The 14,785-nt window shown below is 37.2% G+C and overlaps 1 protein-coding gene across 6 annotated transcripts in view; it reads left to right on the top strand.

Annotated features, from left to right (window-relative positions):
* The window catches only part of ADAMTS20 (ADAM metallopeptidase with thrombospondin type 1 motif 20), a 195,783-nt gene that overhangs the window by 89,546 nt on the left and 91,452 nt on the right, over positions 1 to 14,785 (top strand). For 5 of the 6 annotated variants that reach the window (XR_010932368.1, XM_067696235.1, XM_067696233.1 and 2 more), the window contains 5 exons: positions 1,107 to 1,211; positions 8,595 to 8,740; positions 9,942 to 10,123; positions 10,221 to 10,357; positions 12,428 to 12,545. Coding sequence is in view for 5 of the 6 variants with exons in the window: in XM_067696235.1 (XP_067552336.1) it covers positions 1,107 to 1,211; positions 8,595 to 8,740; positions 9,942 to 10,123; positions 10,221 to 10,357; positions 12,428 to 12,545 (688 nt within the window). In the remaining variant the exon portion in view is untranslated. The remainder of the gene's footprint in view (positions 1 to 1,106; positions 1,212 to 8,594; positions 8,741 to 9,941; positions 10,124 to 10,220; positions 10,358 to 12,427; positions 12,546 to 14,785) is intronic. The other variant, XM_067696234.1, reaches the window with a different exon arrangement.

The following is a 14,785-nucleotide window of genomic DNA, read 5'->3' as shown; positions in this document are numbered from 1 at the left end:
TCTATAACCAAGTTTTTACCTTATCTTGAGGGTAAATTAAATTTAAGATTTAGTTTGAATAAACGTCACTACTTTGGTGAATCCATGCCTTTCTTTTCCAAGCAGAATACTCATTCCATTTTCTTCATTCCTGTATAAAACTTTGCCAAATTGCTTACTATACTACTCGACTGTGAGGATCATTGGACCAGGAATCCAGCCTTATTTATTCATTTAAGTATCCCCAGGGTGCAGTTCAGGGTCTGCCACATAATAGGCACCAGAAAATAAGTGCTTACTGCATGTTGAATGAATGAATAAATGAATGTGTGAAGGAATGTATGAATAAATGAATGAATGAAAGTTACTTAACAGTGAGCACAGGGACATACAAAGCATATTCCATACAGTGAATAATATTCCTAAAATCTTAAGTTTATAATCACAAATTTTATAAGCTTTTAAACATCTACTTTGGAGGGGGGAAGATTTACCTTAATTTTTTGTTATAAAAGATACATTTCTTTCCTACCTGACTTAGGTACTGAATGAACTTTGAATTTAAATTTAGAAACAGAAAGGGATTATCTTGGGTATAGCTCCTGTGAGCCTCTGTGAATTTTCGTATCTTGTGAAAACTTCAGAACGCTTTGTTCAAAAGTTGAAAGTATGCATTATATTCACAAAATAGGAAACCAGTATACATTATACAATATTTCTATGCACATTATTCATACATTCCACTGTTGGATCAAAAGGGACTTTTGGAAACTCCTTGTGAATGACATTTAACAACAAAAAGTCCTTTAGAAAAATGTCTTGCAAAGAGAGAAAAATGTCCCACATAATTTTGAATACTTCTACTCCAAGACATCTCTTCCATTGTTCAGTGTTTGATGATAATCCAAAAGTTTTTAAAAATGAAATCTTGCCATTTTATGTGTTTAGAGGAAAATCGATGACTTGGACTGACTTAGCAAATATTTTTTTACTGATTATTTCCCGCTCTGACCATGAAACCAGGAAGTACCTAGGATCAGCTTATAAACCAATGCATGATACTGAATTGATTCCGTGGTTACAGTGTTATTTTCACTCTTGCTTGCGTGCCTTTTCTCACTCTGCAGAAACAATGCAGGCGTCTCTGGTGCACGAGTGCAGAAGGAGTTCACAAGGGCTGTCGCACTCAACACATGCCACTGGCAGATGGAACAAACTGTGGTCCTGGGATGGTAGGTTTTCTCGAAGGGTGAGTCTTATATCAAGAGATTATCCAAGGAGGCGATTGCTCTGCGTTTCAGCATTCTTCCTTTTCGCTGTCAACTTTTGTTCTGCTAGTTGAATTAATGTTTTTGTCTTATTTGTTTGATGTAGTATGTTGTCAAGTGAATTAAAATTTTACTCTTTTTTTCAAGATCTAGCAGATGGATATTATAGTTACATAATAACATGGATATTTAGTTATCTAAGCATATTATAGTCTTGTTATTAAAAATGAGTCTAGCCATAGATATTACAGCAAATCCCCCAAATTCAAGGATGTTACCATTGTATACGTTTTATCCTAAAAATTCAGATAAGTATAATTGAAAGTTTTAAGTGGCTTCTTCGGATCTTTATTGGTGTTAATGTTTAAAATACATTGTACTGCAAGATAAACTGCCTACCATACTACATCTTTGCCATTCTAGCATCAGTCATGAACTTATCTAAATCTGCCAACATGATGTCAAGTGATAGGGTTCACCAAGATAATGAAATGTGGTATATTACATTGATTAATTTGCGGATATTGAAGGATTGAATCCTTGGGATAAATCCCACTTGATCATGGTGTATGATCCTTTTAATGTATTGTCGAATTCAGTTTGCTAACATTTTGTTGAAGATTTTTGCATCTATGTTCATCAGTGATACTGGTCTGTAATTTTCTTTTTTTTGTGATATCTTTGTCTGGTTTTGGTATCAATGTGATGCTGGCCTTGTAGAATGAATTCGGAAGCATTCCTTCCTCTGTAATTTTTTGGAATAGTGTGAGAAGAATAAGTGTTAACTCTTCTCTAAATGTTTGGTAGAATTCACTTGTGAAGCCCTTTGGCCCTGGACTTTCATTAGTTGGGAGTTTTTTAAATTACTGATTCAGTTTCATTACTAGTGAACTTCATGTGCTGGTGTTTTTATATTTTCTTTTTCCTCCTGGGATTTAGTCTTGAGAGATTGTATATTTCTAGGAATTTGTCCATTTTTTCTAGGTTGTCCATTTTATTGGCATATAATCATTTATAGTAATTTCTTAGGATCCCTTGTGTTTCTGTGGTGTCAGTTGTAACTTCTCCTATTTCATTTCTGATTTTATTGATTTTAGCCCTTTCTCTTTTTTTTCTTGATGGGTCTGAATAAATCAATTTTGTTTATCTTTTCAAAGAACCAGCTCTTAGTTTCATTGATCTTTTCTATTATTTTTTTGTAACTATTTTATTAATTTCTTCTCTGGCCTTTATGATTTCTTTCCCTCTACTAACATTGAATTTTGTTTGTTCTTTTTACCCTAGTTCCTTTAGGTATAAGGTTAAGTTGTTTACTTGAGATTTTTCTTGTTTCCTGAGGTAGGCTTGTGTTGTTACAAACGTTCCCCTTAGAACTGCATTTGCTATGTTCCATAGATTTTGGATTGTTGTGTTTTTATTTTCATTTGTCTCTAGGTATTTTTTATTTCTTCAGTGACCTGTTGGTTGTTTAGTAGCATGTTGTTTAGCCTCCACATATTTGTGTATTTTACAATATTTTTCTTGTAGTTGATTTCAGGTCTCATAGGATTGTGGTCAGAAGAGATGCTTGATATGATTTCAGTCATCTTGGTCTTGTTGGTTGCCAGGTTCTGCCTTGTGCGGAGGCTGCTGGCCACTTGTGGGTATGGCTGGGTCCTGGTGTGGCTGGCTGCATGGTTAGGAGAGGCTTGGTCCTGGTGGTAGCTCACTGGTGGGTGGGGCTGGATCCCAGGACAGCTGGCTGTGGGGCCATGGTGCTTCCCAGGGATGGTGTCTGTGGGGTCCAGGGAGTCCAGGCACTCGTACCTGCCCATTTGTGGGTAAATCTGGTCCCAGGGCTAGTGGTGGCCCATGGTGGGTGGAGCTGGGTTCTGGGGTCTCTAACTTTGGGGCTTGGGGGTCCTAGAGCTGTTCAGTTTGCTGGTAGGTGGGCTACGGCCCAGGAAGTCCTAGGGCTAGTGCTGGTCCATTGGTGTGCCGAATCTGGTGCAGGACCATGGCTGCAGGGCCCTGTTCGTCCCAGAGTCCAGGTAGGCCAGCAGGTGGCGGGGCCAGGGCCCAGGGGGTACCAGGGCTGATTCCTGCCCCCTGGTGGGTGGAGCTTTGTCTGATGGCCAGCTGCAAGTCTCTAGGGATCTAGGGGCTGGGCGTTCCAGGACTGGTGCCAGCAGGCTGGTGAGTGGGGCCAGGTCCTGATGCTAATAAGCTAGCAGGAGGATTAAAAATGGTACTTGCCAGTACCAGTGTCCTTGTGGTAGGATGAGCTCCCTAAAATGTCTTCTGCCAGAGTCTCTGTTTCCAGGGTGAGTCCCAGTTGTTTTCTCCCTCTCTGGGAGGCTCTCCAAGATCAGCAAGTGGGTCTGACCCAGGCTTCTTTCAAATTCCTGCTTCTTCCCTGGGTCTTGGAGCATATGAGATTTTTTTGTGTGCCTTTTTAAGAGTGGAGTCTCTGTTTCCTACAGCCCTCTGGCTCTCCTGCAAGTAAGCCTTGCTGGCCTTCAAAGCCAGACATTGTGGGGATCGTCTGCCCAGTGTAGGACTCCCAGTCCAGGGAGCCTGATGTGGGTTTTGGACCTCTGTGTCCTTGGGGAGAACCTCTGCAATTGTAATTATCCTCTCGATTGTGGGTTACCTACCCAGGGGTGTGGGTCTTAACTATACTATGTTCTCTCCTACCCATCTCGTTGTGGTTCCTTCTTTATATCTGTAGTTATAGATCTTTTCTGCTAGTCTTCAGGTCATTCTCATTGATAGTTGCTCTGTAAATAGTTGCAATTTTTGTGTGCCCATGGGAGGAGATGAGCTCAGGGTCTACCATCTTTGCCCCATCTCCTGTGTGTTCTTGATTTTAAGTAAATGAAACTATACAGTATAGTCTGTCTTGGCAAGGAGCAAGTGGGTCAAGCTGCTTTTTCTCAACATAATGTTTTGGAGTTTCATTCAAATTGTTGTGTGCATCAGTACTTCATTCCTTTATGTTGAAGTGTAATTCAGCTGCACCGTAATTTGTTTACCATTTTCCTGTTGATGGATATTTGGGTCATTACAGTTTTTGGCTTTTATGAATAAAGCTGCTGTGAGCATCCTTGTATAAGTCTTCTTGTGGACATATGTTGCATTTCTCTTGAGTAAATACCTGGAGTAGAATTCCTGGGTCATAGGGTAGGTGTGTGTTTAACTTCATAAGAAAGTACCAAACAATTTTCCAAAGTATGTGAACCATTTTAGACCTACCAAACAATGTAAATATGAAAGTTTGAGTCGCTTTGCATTCCTTGCCAATTTTTGATAGTGTTAGCCTTAACAAAACTTTAGCCATTCTAGATGGGTGCAAAATAGAATTTCATTGTAATTTTAACTTGCCTTATCCTGATTATCGTCAATTTTGAGCATCTTTTCATTTGCTTATTAGCCACTTAAATATTCCCCCGGTGATACGGTATGGCGGGCATGGGTTTGCTGGAATTCAGGTAAATATGATGAGATACTGAAACCTACTATAAAGCCCATGTAGGTTAAAGGTAGAGGTGGCATTTGGGATAAAATGTGGATCATGATAGGTATAAATTCCCTTTTAAAAAAAATCAATTCAAAACAGTGAGCCCCTATGCATTAGCCATTTTCAGTATAAAATGGGCCTGTTATTAAAGGAAAATTTAAACAAATATTCTATAATTTGGCCTTAACACTCTCCTCTAGTTCCTTTATCTTATGACTATCTTATGTGTGAGATATCTGTTAAATGCTTTTGGTAGTAAATCTGTTTGCATGAAGACATGCTGAACCCATCTGATGATGAGTTAATTTTACTACATGGTGAATAGTATAACATTCTTTTTCATGCTTTGATCTCTTAGAAATACATAAATAAATAAGGAACATGCAAGGAATCTTTAAATGCTTCTGGAAGATGCCCACAAAATTTATATGCACATAGTATATTCTATTCTGAGAGTTTGTTTTTGTTCACTTTTATAATGGCTTTCTCATATTGAATGATTTGTTCCAATGGAGGGCACAAAGCATTTTTTTCTGCTAATAATCTTGGTTATAGGATTAATTCATTCAACAAAAATGTATCAAGGACCTACTACATGTCAGATACTATTCTAGGCACTCAGGATACATCAGTGAACAAAAGAGAAAAGATCCTTGTCCCCCCTGGAGCTTGTATTCTAGTGAAGACTGGAGTATTACGAACAATATAATAGTACCATGAATGAGAGGAATACAGCAGAGGAAAGATTGAAGTTGTGTGGTAGGAGAGGGCAGATTGCATTTTAAACTATGGTGGTCAAGGTCGATCTTATGGGAAGTTGCCTAATGAGCTGTTTTTTTTGTTTTGTTTTTTTTTAAAGGGACTTCATTTTATTTTATTTATTTATTATTTTTGCGGTACACGGGCCTCTCACTGTTGTGGCCTCTCCCGTTGTGGAGCACAGGCTCCAGATGCGCAGGCCCAGCGGCCATGGCTCACGGGCCCAGCCGCTTCGCAGCATGTGGGATCCTCCCAGACCGGGGCACGAACCCATGTCCCCTGCATCGGCAGGCGGACTCTCAACCACTGCGCCACCAGGGAAGCCCATGAGCTGTTTTAAAGGAAGTGAGGGAGTTAGCTTTGAGGACATCCCAGGGGAGTGAGCTTCAGGAAAAGGGAATGGCCAAACTCCTAAGTCTGGAGTACTGCTGGAGTATTCAAGGAAGAGCAAGGAAGACATTTTGGCTGGAGTGGAGTGAAGAGAGAGAGAGAGATGTATGGGAAGTTACTGGAAGAACTTGCAGGCCATTGTGAGAATGTTGTATAACTCAGAGTGAGATAATTGAAGGATTTGAGCAGAGGAGTCACCTAATTTGACTTAATTTTTAAACTAAGTTAAAAAAGGATCATGACCATTCCGACAACTGTTGAGGCTAAACTGTAAGGGCCAAGAGTAGAAACGGAGGAGATGTACTCAGGGAGCTGTTGAAATAATGGAGATGAGAGATGCAGGTGGCTGAAACCAGGTGATGATTAAAACTCAACTTTGTGTATGGTTTTGAAGGAACTAGAGCATTTGCTAATGTGTTAGATATGGAATGTTAGAGGAAGAAGAGATAAGATGACTAGGTTTTTAGCTGATCAAATGAGTCAACTCAGCAGATTTTGAGGGGCCAAGGCAAGAGTTCAGTGTTGATGCGCTATAGTTAAAGTGGCTATTAGACATTCAAATGAAGATGAGGAAGCAGCTGTCTATGGAGTCGGGAGTTCAGGAGAGAGATCTGGACTGAGAATGACTGTCAATAAAGAAGAATAAAGGACTACAATCTGAGCCTGGGGACATTAAGAGGTCAAAAAGAAGAAGAAATAGCAAAAGAAACTGCAAAAGAGAAATCATTAAAGAGAAAAGAAAACCAAGAGTGTGCCAAACCCTGGAAACCAAGAGAAGAAAAAATGTATCAAAGAAGAAGAATGATCAGCTGTGTCACATACTGTGTCACATAAATCAATGAAGGCAGAGACTGAGAACTGGCCATTCATCATAGTGTCCTGGAGGCCATTGGTGATGTACACATGAGCAGGTTCATGGACGGTGGAATGATGAGAGAGAATAGACAGAGAGAGTTAGACAATAAACGTAGACAACTCTTTCAAGGAAAAACAGGTCAATAACTGGTGAAGAAAATGAGATCTAAGAAAAATTTGTTGTTGTTGTTGTTAAAGTGGGAGAAACAAGAGTATGTTTGGAAGTTAAAGAGCATGAGTGGAGTGCTTCTCAAACTCTCATAAAGGACCAGTCTTCTCTTTTAAACAGTTCTGGTCATTTATAAGCATACTCTTGCACAAAATGATAAAAATGAATGAAAAAAGACATTCAAAGTGTAAGCCAGTTTTTTTCTGTGGAAAACAAAATGGTGGTTCTTCAAAAAGATTAAAAATAGAAATAGACCCAACACAAACACTTCTGGGTATATATCCAAAAGAATTGAAAACACGGTCTCTGAGAGATATTCACACACCCGTATTCAGAGTTGCATTATTCACAATAGCCAAGAGATGGGAGCAACGCAAGTATCCATCAGCGGATGAATGGATAACGAAAATGTGATATATACGTACAATGCAGTATTATTCAGTCTTCAAAGGAAGGAAGTCCTGACACATGCTACAACATGGATTAACCTTGAGGACATTATGCTAAGTGAAATAAGCCCATCCTAGAAAGACAAATACTGTGTGATTTCAATTATGTGAGATATACAGAGCAGTCACATTCATAGAAACAGAGTAGAATGGTGGTTGCCAGCGTCTGGGAGGAGGGGAGGATGGGGAGTTACTGTTTAATGGGTCCAGAGTTTCAGTTTGGAGAAGAGTTCTGTTTATAGATGGCGATGGTTGTGCACCAATGTGAATGTTCTTTATCCCACTGAACTGTACACTTGAAAATGGTTGAGAGTAAATTTTGTTATGTGTATTTTAGCACAGTTAAAAATAGAACTAATATAAGCTAATTTTAAAATGATTAACTTTAATAAACGAAATTACTCTGTCAAAATCTTCTGAAAGTTTCTGAACGCTTACTCTCAACTTCTGTATACCTCTTCTCCCTACTGACAGTGACTAGTTCAAAGCCTGGCATCCGTGCATGGACCGTGTTTTGATTAGCTTTCATGTAGTAGTGCCTGGAGCAGTGATGATGTAGGAGAGATGGGAGAATTGCTGGAGTGGTGTTTGGAGTAGCGAGAAGAGATGAGATGAGGGGCACAGTGGAGGGATCGACTTTGGATTTTTCATGTATACTAATTGGCAGGAAGGTTGAGTACTGGGCACAGATGCTTTTGGGTGGGTAGAAGGGATGGTGGGAGATTTTGGGCAGATTCTTTTGTACGTTTCTGCTTTCTTGATGAAAGCAAGGAACGAAGTGGTCTTTGAGACTTTGAATGAGATAGAGCCGAAAGTTAGCTTAAGGCATGGGAGAGTGATAGATATCTTTGCATAAAAATAGAAGCATGGACAAATACCACGTTAACAAATATTTGTTTGCTTCTTTTTCAAAAATATTTTTCATTATACTATTTAAGTTTTCCCCATATGTGTAGGTCTTCCCTCTCCAATGAGACTATAGATCTCATAGGCAAGGTAAATTTCCTGTTCATTTTTGCATTCTGTCGATCTTTTTACAGTTACTCAGTAGATACTCAGGAAATATTCACAGAGTGGTGTCACGTGTAATCTCATTTCTGAATTGATAACATTTTGCTTAAAATTGTATACCCATTTTTCTACTGATCTCTGTGCTATTGTTATTATTACTACGATGTCCCAATGAGATAATGCATGAATCATTTCTTTTTGTTTTATTTTTATAGCATTGCCACCATGGGCTATGTGTAAACAAAGAAATGGACACACGTCCTGTAGATGGCGATTGGGGACCGTGGGGACCTTACAGTTCTTGTTCAAGAACATGTGGAGGTGGAATCAAAAGCACAACCAGGCTCTGTAATCGGCCCGAGTATGTCCTTTTTATGTCACTGTAAATTAAGATTATCTCAAGGCACCAGAAAGTAAACATCAATTTCATTCACTTCTAAAACTGGAGGTCAGTCTGTAAGTTTCTGAGATTCAGAAAACTTCTGGAGTACTTTAAGCCATGTTACTTTATATCTTGGTAGATTCAGACCTTAAACAAAAAAGTAAATTAAAATAGTCTTGAGAATTTGAATCAAGACCAAGCCATTTTCTTTCTTTTTTGATCTGGTGTAAATTTGAGGAATAGTTGTCAGTAATGATGGTAATATAATGGCAGTTTTACTTTTACTGTGCTTCCGTTGGAAGATCCTGGCCCCTTTCGACTATGTTTTGGCTTTCCTGGATGAAATATGTAGTTTTGTTACCGTATTTCTACTGTTTGGTATAATCTGTCATGTCATATTTTCTTTCTCTTCTTTTCATGTTATAGATGCTTCAGTGTCTTTAGTTTGAATAAGAACTGAAGCATAGGTCCTGCTCACCAAACTATTTAAAAGAACTTAGGGATTCCATAAAAATTTAAAAATAATGTTTCTGTTGTTATATGTTATATATGTGAAGACTTTTTAATGCAGAAATGTGACATACTTTGAATAAAATCCGACTTAGTTTATTTGAATTTTTGAAAAGCTAAATTATGCTGAAAGTCTTCATATTAAAAGAAAAACACCGACAAAAGAGTTTTTATGTTCCAGCATAAGTTGATATAGCGATAGATGGCTATAGATTGATACCATGAAACTCTTTGAACTGAGTGATAAGTAGGATATACACAGCAAAGAGGCATATATACTTCTTTTAAAATTTAACGTGTTATCATCTTCCTTTCTGATCATCTTTGGCTCACTCTGTGTGTCCCCACATCTCCAAAATGAAGAAACCCTTTTTTGAGGTTTTAAAACAAATCCCCATCATTACTTAGCTCCTTGTTAGTTAATCTAGTCGTGAATAAGACATCATTTCTGCCCTCCAGGCCACAGTGTCCATGTTAAAATATATTTTCTACAGTTTCATTAACCACAGAATTGCTTCACAACCACGTTACATACTTCTGTTAAAAACGAAAAGTGTGAGTGGGACATCAGTGGTTTTCCAGGTCCTGGAAAGGAATGGAAGAGTTTTAGAAGTAAATGGCAGAAATAATCTTGTACTGATGTGCTTTACAATGTAATGAATTTGACTAGGCCAAGAAACGGAGGAAAGTACTGTGTGGGCCGCAGGATGAAATTTCGATCATGTAACACTGATTCATGTCCAAAAGGCAAGCAGGACTTTCGTGAGAAGCAGTGCTCTGATTTTGATGGTAAACATTTCAACATCCATGGTCTGTCCCCTAATGTGAGGTGGCTTCCAAAATATAGTGGGAGTAAGTAATTAGAATTTTTTTTTAATGTAAAAATTTTTGAGACATAGGAACACATAGCTGTGTTATCGTACACCCAGAATTTGACTTTTTCTTACAGTTGCCATGAAAGATCGTTGTAAACTGTATTGTCGTGTGGCTGGAACCACTAACTTCTACCAGTTGAAGGACAGGGTTGCCGATGGTACTCCTTGTGGAACTGAAACAAATGACATCTGTGTTCAAGGTCTGTGTCGGGTAAGTAAACTTACTACATTTAAAATGACTTTCAAAATACTATTTTCCTTCTATAACTCTAACCAAATACTGCTGCTATGACTTCAGATAAGTTCTTGCGAATTCAGCGCAGCATCCTTGGTTGCTACCGGGCTGCCTATTCCTAGGCCATTCTCCGGCATTAGGAGTGACTCATGAAGCAGTAAGATGAGTTTGCTGATTTTGTTTTGCCTATGGCACTTAAAATCAAGATGAAAGATGAGGTCAGCTTCCTAAAAAGATAGAATGTATTAGGACCCAAGGGTTGTAAAGTCCTTTTGCTACTTCGAACATGACCCTTTCGTGGTGACATTTTTCCCCTCAGTGTTAGAAGCAGTGATATCCTCCCTCCCTCTCTCCATTCTCTTACTTCTTACAGACGTTCAGCAAACTTTTACCGAATACCTGCTAGATGTCACATACCGTTCTAGTCACCAAGATGAAAGAACGGAGCAGAGCACCTGCCGCCAATGTGGACACAGATTTGTGGGGGAGATAGGCACACACACAATTAGAATGCAGTGCTATGGGCTCATCTGCAAGGTGGCATGGGGACGATGTAGGAGGAGTGTCTTGTTCTGTGGGGAAGTGGGTAAAGGATTTGGGGAATGCTCTTGGAGGGTGTGAGTCTGGAGCTAATTATCAGGGTAAGTAGGTTTAGAAAGGTGAAGAAGTAAGGGGCCAGGGGTAGAGGTAGCTACCAGCTGATGGTGGTTATATGAAATTTTTTCCTGAAGTTCTTGGAAATACAAGGATTTAGAGTTAAGCAAGAGATGTGATTCGATTTGCATGTCAGAATCTTCAGAATGTACTGGATTGTCAGGAAATTGGAGTTAGGTAGGCAATTTAGCAGGATTCCAGGTGAGAGCAGATGAGCCCCTGAATCGAAGCATGCAAATTGCAGATGGTGATCTTAAAAATGGATGGTGAGTTTGAGAACTAGGATAGTGAATGCTGTCTAAAGAATACAAATGTCATCTTGTGAACTCATTCCTTTCATTAAGTGGAACTTAATAGGACCAATTTCTTCTCCCTATAACCAAACATCTATTACCAGTTACCTAGGTGAGAAAGGCCTCGCACCCAAAGGGCTAATGAGATGTTCAGAGAAACTTAAATTACACTTTGGGAATAGATTAAATACTAGAAAAAGGGTACTTGGTGGCCTTAAAAACTGGTTTTATTTAAATTAACAGCAGAGAGTCAAATACCATGAAAAAATATGACAAGTATCTGAACATAAAGATTCATGTTACTTTCAGAAAATATCTGGATGAAATTTTGGAAATATTTGCCTTGTGAGTAAAAAGTCATGAGGCTTATGATTTTTTCTTACTTTCCTGATCACTAAATTTAAAGGAATATTCCAAAGAACTAAACGTTACTGCAATGTATGCAGAGGACACCATCTGTGTGGAGAAGAGCTGCACTTGTTCTTTCAAAGCCCTAGAACAAACCATGTATACTTTCACCTTTATTTATTTATTTATTTATTCATTCTTTTTCATAATCACTGTTTATTATGCTAGGTATTAATTTTAAAGAAGTAAATTGTTTCTCTCAAAAGTGCTCATTTAATTCCCAGAGTTCTAAGGTCATGAGTGAAAAACGTGAATCATGAAAGACATCTTTTTGGAGTTATTGTAATGTGTTACTTTTTGTCCCTTTTGAATTACGTGACTTTAAAGAGTGATTTTCAAATGACGGATGTGGGAATCACTGTCAGTGTTTGTTACAATTTGGATTCCTAGGTTTTTACCTCCAAGGATTTTAATTCAGAAAATCTGGGAATCTGTCTTTTTAAATCCCACGCCATGTGATTTTGATGCAGGAAGTATGTGGATGACCCTTTAAAAAACATTGCTTTTTCAACCATGTGAACAGATGTGTGAAAATACTGGTGTACAAACAAGATCAGTATTCTGAAAAAACCCTGTGTATTGAATCTTCTATTAATTGAAAGAATATTTTTGAAAAGAACTTTGTTTATAAAGCACCATGCTTTTCATTAGTCCTTTTTATGACGTTCATTGTAATTATTGTATTTTGAAGCAAGCTGGCTGTGATCACGTATTAAATTCCAAGGCCAGGAGAGACAGATGTGGAGTGTGTGGTGGGGATAACTCCTCATGCAGGACAATGGCAGGTGCCTTCAACAGTGCCCATTATGGTGAGCTGTGCAGTTCTTTCTAATTTTCTCTTTGGGTATAATGGAGTATATAATGGAGTATATAATGAAGGAATAATAGTAATGGCTCGTTATTGTTTTGTCTATTCTGTACCTTAGTTCATAATGATTAATTAAATCTTATACCAGATGTATCATTGAATTAATGAATACATTAATTAATTAATGAATAACCTGCTTTAAGACAAATCTGATCCTTAAAAATTTGTTAGGTGCATTTATTAGAGTAAATGTGGTGCAGCTTGACAATGGTGTGTGACTAGTCCCCCAGTTAAAGAAATGTTTTTACTGCTCTTCCTGTAATTTGTATTGTATTTATTTATAATTTTTCCAGGAAATTCGCTTTCAATTATTTTTAATCATTTGAACCACATTTTTTTGTGCGTGACCTGGCCTATCTACTGTGTTTCATATTGATGATATATTGAAACTGATTGAAGGTGAAGGATGAAACCATTAACTTCAGTGCTAATCTGGAATTAGTGTTACATTTGATTTTTCGGGAAGTATCTGGATTACAGATATAATTGATGTTTGGCCACGGTTTCATTTTTCTTCAAAATTATGAGAATACAATATGTCAGACATTTTCCATTAAATTTTCTGAGAAAACTTTTTCTTTTTATGGTAATAAAAAGCAGCCTTTTAAAACTTTCCTTGCAAAATAAAAATGTATTTTTTATTACAGCTTTATTGTTCAGCTTTAAATTGTATTCACATATTTTTGAACATAGTTGTTTAAGTTAGTAAGAATTCAGTTAAAGCAGTATAATTTAAAACACAATTTATATTTTTATCTATATGAAAAGCATAGTACATTTCATACTCTGGTCGTGCTTATGAATCTGAGTTACTAGATAATTTGACATTATTTTTCTAGTTATTATGATTCATTATTTCACGGGAGCCGTAAATATTTGATCCCCTTTTGTAACCAATGGCACACATTTATCAAAGTCTGGTCTGTATTCACTGAAAAACTTTTTTTTTTCTGTGTAAAACCACATGCACCAAATTATGATCATATATTTAACCTTGACAAAATTGTACTATGACTTAATCAGTTTGCAAACGGAAAAAGATCTTAAACTCATGTGCAGGGTCTGAATAGCGTTTGTCACATTACTGCCCCCTGGTGGTAGCCTTCATTTTGTCACATTTGCAATGCCTAGGAACGCTTTCTTGAAAAAATAGCAAAGACATAAAATAGTGGAGCTGGTAGGGATATTTTATAGTGAAAAAATCATGAGTCAAAATTATTTTTGTAGGCTTATAACCTACACCCAATATGCATATAGTGTATACAGAATCATCAGATCATTTATCACTTTACGTTTAAATGTGATATCTTAAAGAGATATAAATAAATGAGGCTGCTCTAAAAACATGCAAGGTAATTTCATATCAAGGTTTCAAACGTAAGCTCTTTGAAAACTTCCTTTTCTTAAGTTCATTCTATATTTATCAAGTCAGTACATACGAAAAATTTTAACTCCTTTTATGTATTAAATAGAAGAGGAAAATCCTAAAAGGGGAAAGGAAAAACTTAGAATAATATCACTAGAGCAAAATTAATTGTTGACTTAAAACCTGAGAGTATTCGGAAAACTGTGACATGAGTGGTTTTAGTGCAGGAGAAACGTTGCTTCTTGTTTAATGTATATTTGATATAGTGTTTCCTCATCTTTTGAGAAGTGCCAGTGTTGTTGAATTCGGTTTCATAAAACAGAAACATTTTCATTTCTCTTGAGTAAACTTTTTACTTTTCTCTTGACAATTTGTTAGTAGACTTTACAAAATAATGTAAAATTTGGGGGGTAACTATAGGGATTCTTGCTTACACTAGAACCTAAAAGCTTAAGAAAAATGTTTCTCTTTAACTTTCATTATTTTGCTGTTCACTGAGTCTGTGTACACATATAGCAATGACCAACTATTTTTATATCTCCTGGACTTGTGAATAGCATTTAGAATTTTTTTCCTCATTAGGAAGTATAAGATGTAAAAGTATTGGTCAAATTTTAAAATGAATATGTGTACTAAATAGTTCAGGAGCTAAAATACTAGTTTCATTCTTATTCTATATTCAGAATTTTAGAAGTAAGAGTAATTAAGAAATGTATTTTAAGAATCCCAGACTGTGTATTTCTAGACAACAACCACTTTTTCTTAATCCTTAGTAATTTATATAAGGCACTGATTCAAAAAGAATAAGCACGATA

Source organism: Pseudorca crassidens, chromosome 11 (genome assembly GCF_039906515.1).
Source record: "Pseudorca crassidens isolate mPseCra1 chromosome 11, mPseCra1.hap1, whole genome shotgun sequence".
Taxonomy (NCBI): domain Eukaryota; kingdom Metazoa; phylum Chordata; class Mammalia; order Artiodactyla; family Delphinidae; genus Pseudorca; species Pseudorca crassidens.
This window is presented reverse-complemented; position numbering and strand designations above follow the sequence as displayed.